This window comes from Xiphias gladius, chromosome 4 (assembly GCF_016859285.1).
Source record: "Xiphias gladius isolate SHS-SW01 ecotype Sanya breed wild chromosome 4, ASM1685928v1, whole genome shotgun sequence".
Classification (NCBI taxonomy): domain Eukaryota; kingdom Metazoa; phylum Chordata; class Actinopteri; order Istiophoriformes; family Xiphiidae; genus Xiphias; species Xiphias gladius.
In genome coordinates, this window is record NC_053403.1 from 15,445,043 (window position 1) to 15,457,606 (window position 12,564).

General features: G+C 39.5%; 1 protein-coding gene across 2 annotated transcripts in view; it reads right to left on the reverse strand.

Annotated features, from left to right (window-relative positions):
- nkain2 (sodium/potassium transporting ATPase interacting 2) overlaps positions 1-12,564 on the reverse strand; it is a 79,133-nt gene that overhangs the window by 26,111 nt on the left and 40,458 nt on the right. For both annotated transcript variants that reach the window (XM_040125644.1, XM_040125645.1), the window contains exons 2-3: positions 9,689-9,826; positions 7,506-7,586 (exon numbers count right to left, since the gene is read on the reverse strand). In XM_040125644.1, the coding sequence (XP_039981578.1) occupies positions 7,506-7,586; positions 9,689-9,826 (219 nt within the window). The remainder of the gene's footprint in view (positions 1-7,505; positions 7,587-9,688; positions 9,827-12,564) is intronic.

Sequence of the window (12,564 nt, forward strand, 5' to 3'; positions counted from 1 at the left end):
AGACTTAATCCATTACATTCAAGGCTTGAAATTAATGCAAGCCACCATCCAAACCCTGGAACAAGTTTGACTGCGGCAGTCAAGTCAATCAAATCTTTTATCTACTGCAGCATACAGCCAATCTCCAATCTCCATTTGTTCCATTTGAGCAAGTAAAAACTAACTCTTGTCGTTGCACATGAAACTATACAGTAACAATGAATAATCAAAAAGAATCACCAATAATAATAGCTCAGGGCTCAAATGATAAAATTAGCTGGAATGTCCCACTAGAGACATGCTGATGCAAAAAGGCAATTTCATGCCATGATTTCAACAAATGCATCCATTCATCAAACATGGTCAGAATTGATGCATTAATTCAGAGAATCTGGGAGGGGGTTTTAACTAGAACATCTATGATTAACTGTGTGGGATCCTCTCATTCATCGTCTCAATTGGTGTTGAATAAATACAGAGGGGAATTAAATTAAGTGACTATTACTATTCAAACTGGCCATGGCAATCTGTTTTCACTTTCTTCAGGGGATGAATTGAATGGATTGCAGTTTGATTTACTGTCATATTTCTTCTACAATTTATCCTGCAGTAAAAAGTTCGCCCCTCACTGACAATAGCAACTAATGATGTTGATATGAAATTGATAGGAAAGGGACATATTTGATTATTTTCTGTTTAAAGAGGTTTTGTTCCTCCAACTTTCTCTTTTTTTACTTCTTCTTTTTCCGTTGTCCCCTCTTCCCCTCTCTTCTCTCTTTCCTCTCTTGGAAGCGACACTGATTCACATGTGGCTCCATCCCATTTCATCTTCTATAGCTCCTATCATACCTTCGCCTGTCTAAACCTCTCCGTCTCTCTGTCTGTCCCTGATGCCTCAATTCTCTACCCCCAATCTTTCAGTACTTTTTAGTTTCTCCTCCTTTTCTCTTCTCTCTATCTTTCATTTTTATCTCTCATTCTACCTCTTTCCCTGCAGTCACTCCTGTCTCTCTCTGTCGTGGCTCCATTGTGTGTTTGCGGACTGAGATTAGATGCCTGGACAGATGTGGGATTCGAAATGGCACTGTTTTGAGACAGTCCGGATTTGGCGTGTGCACATATGCAAGCGTGTGTCCCCCTTGTTTTCTTGTAACTGATATAATGAATGACACTTTCTCCAACTACTGGTGTAGCAGACAGCAACACACACACACACACACACACACACACACACACACACACACACACACACACACACACACACACACATACAGTATGCAAAAATGCATACAGGATAACTTTCCCACACAGCTCCCCACCTCCTCAGTAAATAACTGCGAGCTGGCGTAGCGTATGTGTATAACTATGTGTCAGTATCTGCGTGTCATCTGCCACCTAGAGGGTGGCTGCATCTTTTGTATGACACAGTGGACTACTGAAGGTTAGCTGTCTAAGTCTGTGTGTGAGAGAGCTGATGTGAATATGCAAGTGTTTGTGTGTGTGTGTGTGTGTGTGTGTGTGTGTGTGTGTGTGTGTGTGTGTGTGTGTGTGTGTGTGTGTGTGTGTGTGTGTGTGTGTGTGTGTGTGTGTGTGTGTGTGTGTGTGTGTGTGTGTGTGCGTGTTTGCAACATGGTGACAGTTCTCTCTCCACAGGCTCCTCTCCAACTCTGTCAGGGATGCCACATCAGAAATCGTTTTAAAGATTAATTTTATGGCATTGCTGCTATATTAGATAGTGCAGTAGTGAGTGACAGGAAGGATGGGAGTGTGACAGACTGATATACAGTATGATATGTATTGTGGGCTTAAATTACTGTCAAGACAGGATGTACACCTTATCTTGCCTCTGGGGCTCCACAGGGGCTTTCTGGAAGGTGAAGATACAAATTTGATACAATATAACAAACACAAATGGCTGAAAAGGCAAACACGTCACAACAAGGCTGGTGTTAAAGGAATTTATCCTTAAACAGTTGTTTAGGAGAAAATTAAATAATCAGTATTTAATTAAATTTTACTTACCTAACTCTGGGATAATACCAGACATTTGTTGGTTAAAGCTTCACACACAAAGACTTGCTGGTTTTTTTCTCCTTTATAGCATAAAATGTATTTTATAAAAGTGGTTTTTGGCGCTGGTCACACCACACCAGCAATTCTAACGGCTGATGTATCCTTGAAACAAACTAGTTCATGCAATGTGTAGTCCGAATAATGTTGCTTTTTATATGGCCACATTCAAAGGCATGGTGAAAAGCCTACTCGTTCAAATGAGGATTTGCATTGCATGCTTTTGGTCTCTTCTCAACACTTGGTTGTACGAACATAAAGTGAATTAAGTAGTTGTGTAAGAATGAAAAAGGTGCTTGAGAGAGGTTCAAATCCAGCCTTCTTTCAAACATCCATACACCTGGACAATCTCTACCTCAAATGGGCGTGCTTGTTAGATTGTCAGTTTCGGAAAGCTACAAAGATTTTCAGACACAGCCACTCCAATTTCAACGCTGAGAAGCTGGAAGGGGCTTCACATGCTGTTCAGACATCTGAAAAGCATTTCAGTACAATTCATTCCCTTACTCCCATATTCTGTACATTTGAAGTACAGAGTATGGGAGGCTTAAGACATAATTTTGGTCTATATAACTGGTAATTTGTCATTATTTGTGACATTTTATACACGGATAAATGACTGTCAACTGCTGTTTCCAAGGTCAATAATTTTCTGCTAAGTCATGCAACACAATGCGATGAATTTTATGAATGTGAAAATTACATTTGTGTGATACTTCACCTGTCAATGATAATGCAAAATGATTATGACTTATAAATGACTGCGATTTCAATCTACTAATCTGACTATCAAGTGTCTGTTATATAGGAGAGTGAATATAGAGTATAGATGATTGAATGAGTGAATGAGCGAGTAATTTTGGACATAGTATTACAGATGCATGCATAACATCTGCATGTCTATGGCAAATGAGCAAACGCAATCTGCTGATCGGATATAGTGATGTAGTTGAAGCGGACCTCTCTAATCTCAAGAACAAACCATCAAACTCAAAATAACTGATAAATAAAAAAGTTGTGTTACATCCAACTTGGAGTTAGAGCCCTACTGTATTGCGTGGGACAATGTCAGTGACTCATCACTGACTTGCAGCATGCACCTCACGATGCCCTGATAATTCAGTGTCATGATGTCTCATCGAACCCAATTTACCATTATATCAACCATGTGTTCCTCCAACGTCCGTCCATCTGTTCAACTGACTTCAGGACTTTAATCTCTGACACATTTCTCCTCCTTGTTTTCTATCCTACCTTTCCACTAACTGTCTTGGGTTTACTTTCCTTATCAAGAAGAAATGTCATAGGTGTTTTGCAAACCTTTACAGCCCTAATCTGTCTGACTTTCCTGCTGCTGCGCTACACAACAACTGGAATATTTGCAGTTCACCTGCTGAACATCGAATAGTCTATGAGGAGTGATTTACACACTTAAACTAAATGTCTGTCACCATGCATTGAATTGGATGGATTTGTTGTCTTTGCCTGCAAAACTTTTTCAGTTCTTTTATACAAAGGAAATGTTATTATAATAATTTATAATGTGATGCCAGGCCGAAGTATCTACTTAACTCCCTGACAGTCTGATCATTGTTTTAATAAACCTAGACTGCTGGCAATGGGTATGCACAATCTGGATATTGGGTCTAATTATGGATAAAACAGGGTGTTAGCACTGGAAAATTACATCAAAGCTGCAGTACAAATCCAAGAGTCAGTGATAACACAGCATAAATCAAAGTGAGGGTGACTCTCTGCCTCTTTCATACACAGAAAGATGTCAGATCTCTGTAATGAAGAAAAATTGAGTCTGTCGCAATCACTTTCGTCCTGTGACCTCAAAGTAATGGCCTGAGTGTATAAAGAAAATGTATTAAACTGGCACATTTAGAGTACTGGCCAATACATAAAGCCCGGCACTATGAATTCCTATTGACCATAAATAGCAGTGCCTTCTTGACAGGGACACATTTCCTAAAGTCTTGTCATTGGAAATATAGTGGAAGAGAGTGAGTGAAAAGGAGGCGAGACGGTGAAGAAGTGAAGAACGGAAGAGGAGCATCGGACCGATTCACACTTTGCAAAGCAACATGAAAAAGACTTGATTATAGGATGGGAGAGAGCAGAGGGAGACGAAGGATGAATTACATGGAGATGAAGAGAGCGAGGCACAGGAGGAGGGAGGGAGGGGGACCAAGAAAGAGGGAGGCGGCATCAGAAAGCAATAGAAAGGGAGACTGAGAAATTTTCATTTCTTTCACAGTAGTCTTGAAGCACAGAGCACACCATCATTACCATTGTCAAATACCAATGAGTTATTCTGATCCAGCGTGCAAGATACACAAAAGGACGCAGGGCTAATCAGGAAAAACATGTCTTTATGGTGATTACTCATCTCACTCTTTGATCTAAATAAACCATGTATTTTTGATCCTCTCTGACCCAAATTTAAACCAATAGAATCTTTTTTTGCTAAGCTATCATGACATTAGATTTTAACTTTGAACCTGTTTAGTTCTCTCTGATGGTAATAGTACAGTGTTAATATGGGACATGATTTTGATTTAGTTCAAAGCATTGTTTCCAAAGTTTTATCATGGTTATTGTTTTCAGAGGTTACTTTTTATTTAGTTTTAGTCTTGTTTTTGATGTGAAAAAAATGTTGTCAAGAAACATTTTTCATCATAGTTTTCACTAATAAAATTAACACTGAAACAGTAAAATGGTACCCTTTGTTAGGCTAACCAAGATGAAGAAAGACACTCTACTAACAGCAGCATAGCAACATTTTTGACACTGTGCAGCAGAGAGTAAATCTGGTTCTGTCATATTTTGGGGAGTTTTTTTGTTTTTGACATGAGTGGCAAAAATCATAGCCATATTGGTTTTTCATATGGTTCCATGTAATAATAACCCTCAGGTCAGTAAACAAGCCCTGGAACGGCAGGTGATGGATTTGTGTCTCACACAACAGCTGGTGAATCCGGGGAGTGGGGAGAAGCAGGCATTTGTGGCTCCCCTCTCCCTCAGTAACTGGGTCAAGGTTGATATGCCCTTGAGCGAGGCACACGCAAACTGTTCTGGCCATAAAAACAAGCTGCTCAGCATCTGGTTTGAGCATGCTTCTCTCTGATTGGTCAGCAGGTAACTGATAACAGTATCGCTAATTAATTGGCTGCTACACCCTCGTTGGAAACCAGATGTGTTGATTTTGGCCAGGGAAGCTGAGAACTTTAAAGACAGGCATTTTCTAATAAAATTAGAAGAATTATTAGACCTGTGTAATTTTATAATAGAATATGAATTCTAAATGTGGTGATATAATTAATTTCATTCTATTTCATCAACCTTTGACTAGTTATTATGCTGCTTCTTCCAGATTTTCCCCACTCTCCTCTAGCTTCCAAAACAGGCTTTTTCAGTGTGATAGCGACAAAGCCAAAACTGGACTTCCCAGCTGTAGTGGCCGGTAACTGTTAAAACTAGGCCTCAGGGGCAGTGAAAGGTGTAAATATCATTAAAGTCAGAGATCAATGAAGGTGCAGGTTTCTAGACGTAAGGTAGAGGGATTTTATAAAGCTGTTGACTCATTGTAAAACTTGTTGCAAAAGTCTGGATGGCAACGAAACTTAACACGGCTCACTGTCTCTGTGTGTGTGTGTGTGTGTGTGTACGTGAGTGTGTGCACGCGCGTGTATGCGTGCGTTCAAAGAGCAGGCAGACGGGATGATTGTATGGAACAGTAAGTGAATACCAGACGAGACGAATACTAGCTGAAGATTATGTGCCAATTACGCTTCAGCCCAAACTACTACTAATTAAGATCGAAAAGACTGATATACCAATAAGATGAGGATCAAGAGCAATGATATGTGGTACTATAACTGCAATTTCTTGGGATTTATCAAATGGATAGGAGACATGTTACATAACTGTCCAATAGAATGAGTAATTTCCAGCAAATTATGGTGGGGAAAGTACAATTTTTTCCAATACCACATCAAACAGTGTAATCAGCCACAATCAGCACGCCCATCAACTGATTTCTTCTGTTTATGAACATGCCGATTTGCCCTAATTAATTTTCCTTTTGCAGAGACTTTAATAACCTCGACTTTTATGACTTATGTCTATATCAGTGTATAACTCCAATGCAAAGAACTGACATGATTTCATACATTATTGCAAATCAGATGGTGAGAATTTACTCTAAGCCACTTCATGCAACTTGGGTGAATCATGCAGGTGTCTGGCAAAAAAGGCCAAGTGTAAATACAAAAAAGAAACATTAAAGAAGGACCGGCATCCGATTGCTCAAACAGACCAGGGATTTGTTTTTCACATTCAAGCCACATGTTGAAAAGGTGTGAATGAATTCATCTTTCCAAGCTGCATGCCTAATCTTTCCTCCTCACGAGTGTAACTGTGTCAGTAAGCAGTCTCTGGAAGTAGCCACTGACAGAGCCTTGCCCCCGTGATTATGGCAGCTGAAGTTACACTAAAATTACACTGAAATTATTTGACCATTCTTGTCAGATGTCGTTTCAGAGATATCAGCGCTTGCGGTCAAAGTAGAGACACCATTCCACAGCCTTTTATACAGAAAAGTTGCATTTGTCTGATGAGTTTCAGAGAGCAGTGATTTCTATAGGCAAAGAGAGAGAGAGCATGGTGTGAGTGCACATGAAGTCAAAACTTTTGTCTTGCGAAAGTAGTTCTTTCTTTGACAGTTACCAGACAGCCTCAAGTGTGTTACCATCCTTCTCTGGACTGGAGTAGGGTGTGCCCAGATTTGCATTGTGCATGGAAAAACCTAGATGTAATAAGATTTGTGGTCTGGCTAAGGAAGAAGCAAATATTTGTCTAAATTTAAATGAAAGCATATCAAATGATACAACTGGTGTTATTCAACATTTTCTTATTTTGAACAAATCCTCTTACAAGACAAAAACCAATGGAAACCTAAGAAAAATGTAAATCTTATAAAAAACGTGTCACAATAAATATAGTTTTTAAAGGCTAAAACAGCTGGGCAACAGGAGCATATAGTTCATTTTGTGGGGCTATTTTCATCTGCGGATTAATACATGTTGGGCACACTAGTCAGTATTAATGGCAGCAGAGTGTTTTTAATACTTTCTGGACCACAATGGGGGTCATAGGAACAGATGAGTAAACTTTATCCGGCTTTAGCTACACAGGCAATACTTGTTAATAGGATCAGTTTATTGCTGGTTATGTTTTTTCATGGAGTTTGTAGAATATAAATGAAAATATAGAATATTGCCAGCCTTACTCTTGCATCTGGATTTGGATATGAGAAACTTGAAATGCAAGTGGAAAGGGGGGCCTTAGAGATCCATACTTACTCCAAAAATCCTGTCAGTGGTTGTTACTCTGGACAAGTATTGTAGAAAACAAGGATACAGAAATAGCACAAGAAAATGTTTTCTTACTCTGGATAGATCCCCAACCTCCAGGTAAAAACAGATGATGAAAACATTCCAGGTCATCCACACTACAAGCCAGGCTGCGTACTGCAGAGACACGGAGAGACAAAGAGAGAGAGAGAGGAAAGTGAGAAGCGGACAAGATTTGACAGGAGAATTTAAAAAGCATTTTCATGTCTTGCATTCAGAGCGAGCAAGACAGTATTAATTTCCTATTTTTCACAATGAAAACAAGACTAAAACTAAATAAAAAGTAACCTTTGAAAACGAGAACGATGACGAAATGTAATACAATTTTCTTCATAGAATAAAGAGCAAACGATGTGAAAACGGGACGAATGGACAAGTTTTAATGCAAAATCTTATTCAACAGCATGCATCCGTGGAATCACACACTGTAGTACAACAGTTTCCTCCACTGTTCAGAAGATGATTTAGCTGCTTGACCTGTTGCACCACTATTAATAAGAAACACCATGCAAAGTTATGTGCCCAGTAACATTATTGTCAGTAATGTTATCTGACATTTCCTGATCTTGGAAGTCATCCACAATCCACTGAGAAGCAGCAACAAAACAGCTGAGAAAAACTCTGAGAACATGCAGGCAGCACAGCAACATTTATAAAAAGGTAAGCTAATGTAACTATCAATTGATGTGAAGGTAACATAATCGTTCCTTTCAGCCGACTATCTTTAGTGTCAGGAGGAGGGAGTAAGTTATAGGATCAATGTTGGCGATCCATCTAAATCGTCCGCTAGATGTTCGCTAAACAAAGATCACAGTATTGATATTATGCAACGATATAAAGTCTCCTCTCAAACTAAACCCAGAAAAAGAACAGTATATAGCTGCAGTAATGCTAGGTTAGCAGGAAGAACTGTACTAGATTAGATTAGAGAGAGCGGTTCTGTTCAAACAGACAGAGTTTGAAAATGACAACTGGATTTACTTAGGTGAGTCAGCCTGTACTGCTGCAGAGCAGAGTGACATGGACACCTCGTAACTGTACAAAAAGATGGCGACAGCTGTAGCCTCAAAATGCTTAAAGGACATAAAAATTAACAATGTATGATGAAAATGAGACTAACATGTCACTGTCGAAAAACAGACCAGAATGTCTTTAGTTTTTGTTGACTAAAACTAGACTAAAACTACCAGAAATCAAATGACTAAAATTCGACTAAAACTAATTAACTTTTTTGTCAAAAGACTTAAGACTAAAACTATATTAAAAACAGCTGCCAAAATTAACACTTGGACTAGACGGAGAGAAAAGATAGAGGGAAGCTTCACTTTTGATGTTGTTAAGATGTAGAGAAACGAAAACAACAGCAAAGAGAGCAACCAATCATCTGAATCTAACCAGACGGGGAGAAAAATGATAGCAGGACTACGAGTGTGTAAGAGTGTAAAAAGGCAGGAAAGGATGATTGAATAATGGAAGGAAGAAAGGCCGAATTTATAAGCTTAGATCAAACTTCTAATCTTAGTGAGAAGATTCAGACAATGAAAGGATTCCCTTTCATTATCTGAATCTGTGTGTGTGTGTGTGTGTGTGTGTGTGTGTGTGTGTGTGTGTGTGTGTGTGTGTGTGTGTGTGTGTTTGTTTGTGTGCATGTGAAGGTCTATGGCAGGGGGGGAAAACCTCTGAAAGTTTTCTTAAATACGAATTATTTCATCAACAGCTGCGAGAGACAGAAGAAGAAACACCTAATTCAACTTGGCAAGATAATCTTACTCCCACTCCATATCACTATTCTAACCTTTTAGTTACTATATACATAATATATTCGAATTGACATTGTCTTCTTTCAAATTCGGATCCACCAGTAGGGAAATAAATGAATAATTAATGAAGACTAGGTCATATTTCTTGTTGTATATGAACAGCTTTGCTCTGGCTATGAAGGAAGTGTTTTCAAGATAGGAGAGAGGATCACTTGTTAAGCTGTTACACATTATATGTAACATTGTTCTTTATATGACTATGACACAGTTTTCATGCATGGCGGTGAGACAGAAAAGACGCTGTTGCTAAATCTAGAGGAAAGGATATGTAAAATGGCTGTTTCCAAAGACTGAGAGTGTGAGTGTGTGTGTGTGTGTGTGTGTGTGTGTGTGTGTGTGTGTGTGTGTGTGTGTGTGTGTGTGTGTGTATGTGTGTGTGTGTGCGCGCATTCAACCCACCCCAGTGACATATCTCGGCCTGAACTGAATCGTGCCAAACAGGCCCAGGATTACGACGATGATGTGGAAAAAGTTGGTCAGGATGGGAGCCCACTGGTAGCCCAAGAAATCTATCACCTGACGCTCCAACACACTGACCTGGGAGGAGGACAGAGGAGAAGAGATTAGTGGCAAGAATACAACAAGTTGTGTTTTTTTCTATAAAATCTTGGACAAACAAAACACCCATCTATCTATCTATCAAAAATGCCAAACATTTGAAGGTTTCACCTGCTTAAAAGTAAGAAGTTTTTTGATTGTTGGTTGGACAAAAACAAGCAATTTGAAACTGCAACCTTAAGCTCTGGGAAATTGTGATTGAAAATTCTGATCAAATGAAAATTTCAGATGAAGTCAGTGGTACTTAAGACAAATTTAATACACTGTACATATTTTAAATCAACTAATTAGTTAAGTGAAGCACATGAGACTAGCATAATTTCTCTATGTGAAGACAACCCTGTTCAAGACAGATTCCAATTATCTTATTTTGAGTCCATTTAGGATCTTCAGAAAACTTAAGGTTAATTAGAATTCAAATTAGGGACAAGTCTGTTCCACAACAATGGACTTACTAAAGAGTACATGGGGTTAAATCGGATGTATTTACAATTAGTGCCTTAATCATAACGTATCGTAATCAGTTATCTATCCGTTTGTGTTAGGTTCCCAAGGCTGTGAGTGTGTGTGCGCGCGCGCGCTTGTGTGTGTGTGAGTTTATTATCCTTCAGTCGTTGTAGTTAATGAAGTCAGCACAGCGTATGATATGGCATTGCTAAATATATTAATACACAGCACACACACATACAGAGTGTGAGAGAGGCAAAGAGAGAGCAAGAAACATAGAAAATGGTGCATTAAGAAAGAAAGAAAAAAAGACAAAAAAAGAAAGAAAGAAAACGTCAAGGAGACCACTATTAGCTTCATTTAGAAAAGAGAATGACATTTACTGTTGTATACTATCAGCAGTGTTTCAAGACCAACAGCCAACATCTCAAATCAAGGGCTTCATTTTTTGTTATTCTCATTCTCTCTCTACACACACACACACACACACACACACACACACACACACACACACACACACACACACACACACACACACACACACACACACACACACACACACACTTCTGGATGGCTGAGTTTAGAGTGCCCTAATGTGATACCATATGGCAACACTACAGCCTTTCACAGCCAGATAGCAGGTACACACATACACAGGCACACACAGAACGACAAATAATGACTAACACACATATAAACTGTAACCTTGTATAAACAGCACCTCTCTGACATTAGTTTTAAATACGAGAATGTTTATTGGATGTGAGATTTACAAGAAGAGGAAGCTGTGTGAAAGACTGTGTGGTGTGCCGACACAGTATGTGCATTCACCAGTGTGTGTGCATGTGTTTCCATGTCAGGGCAAGTCTGCTGTGTTTGCACTTGACAGCACCTGCTGTTATTGGACACACTGGGCTCAGCTGGCACCACAATGTGTGAGTGTCTGTGTGTGAGTGTGAGAGAGAGACATTGTGTTTCTTTGTCTTTGACAGGCGCCATCTCTGTGTGTGTGTATATGTGTGTGTGTGTGTGTGTGTGTGTGTGTGTGTGTGTGTGTGTGTGTGTGTGTGTGTGTGTGTGTGTGTGTGTGTGTGTGTGTGTGTGTGTGTTTCTTTGTGTATCGGCTTCATTTTATTATGTAAAAAGTGTGTCCTCCCATTGACAATTATATAGTGCTGCATTTGTGCCACTCTCAAAAACACACACATACACGTACAGAGGTCATTATAAGAAGTCAGAGGCCTCCCAGCCCATTACTGAGGCCCCTGGGGGCCCCTCTTTCATCACCAATAATATAAACAGTCTTCACTCCAGCTGGGACACACACACACACACTACCCAGAAAAACACGTGAAAAATCACACAAGCACAAGTGGGGAGAGAAAAATTAATAGGAGGGATAAAGAATTTGTTTATACACTATAGGTAACAACCATGTTGATTTATCCCGGTTATTACAACACACATCAGTGAGCAAAAAATAATGGGTTTTTTTTTGGCTGGTTTTTATTGTTCAAAACTGGGTTAATATGGAAGCCAATAAAGAGCAATATTCAAAACAAGACCATCTGCTCCTTCACACCACACTCAGCTTTTGATGTGAAATTCTCATTACATGGCTCAGCTGCAAAACAACTAACTTCAGCTGCCTCGGTACATCACTCTTTGTAATTAAGTCAAGATAAGTGAGTTCTCCTCACATACAGAAGACAAAGCATGCATCCAGCCCCCACTGCCATAATCCCGGCATCCTCTGCTAGTGTCAGATGACAGAAAGTTCGAATAAGGTGCACAATTGCCTGGCCTTTCAACAGCTATGACTCTGGGGGGTAGAGAGATGGAGTTGTGCACGGAGCATAGTCACTTGCAATAGCTATGTTAGTAGATACGGCAATTTTTTGATATGTGCAGCTGACGAAAGCTTCTGTGTTGTACAGGTGGAGCTTCAAGCTGGCTAGCGGCGTCCTTTGGGATCTGCTGCGACGGGCTTTGATGCTGCCGACAGAGATGTTCATTTCAGTTCTGCTGGTTAAAGCTTGAGGGCAGAGGCATGTTCACATTCAGCTTGTCTATCTTGGTATATACTGTACTTTGCATCCAAAGTGGATGCAGAACATTAGTCATAATATGTGTTGATTTTGCAGGGTTTTTTTTTTCTTTTTTGTCCATCATAAAGCTGATAAGGCTGGGTAGTGGCCATTTATAACCATTTTTAGAGCTAAACAAATACTGTTCATGGTGAAGTCTTTAAGCATCTATGAATGCATGTA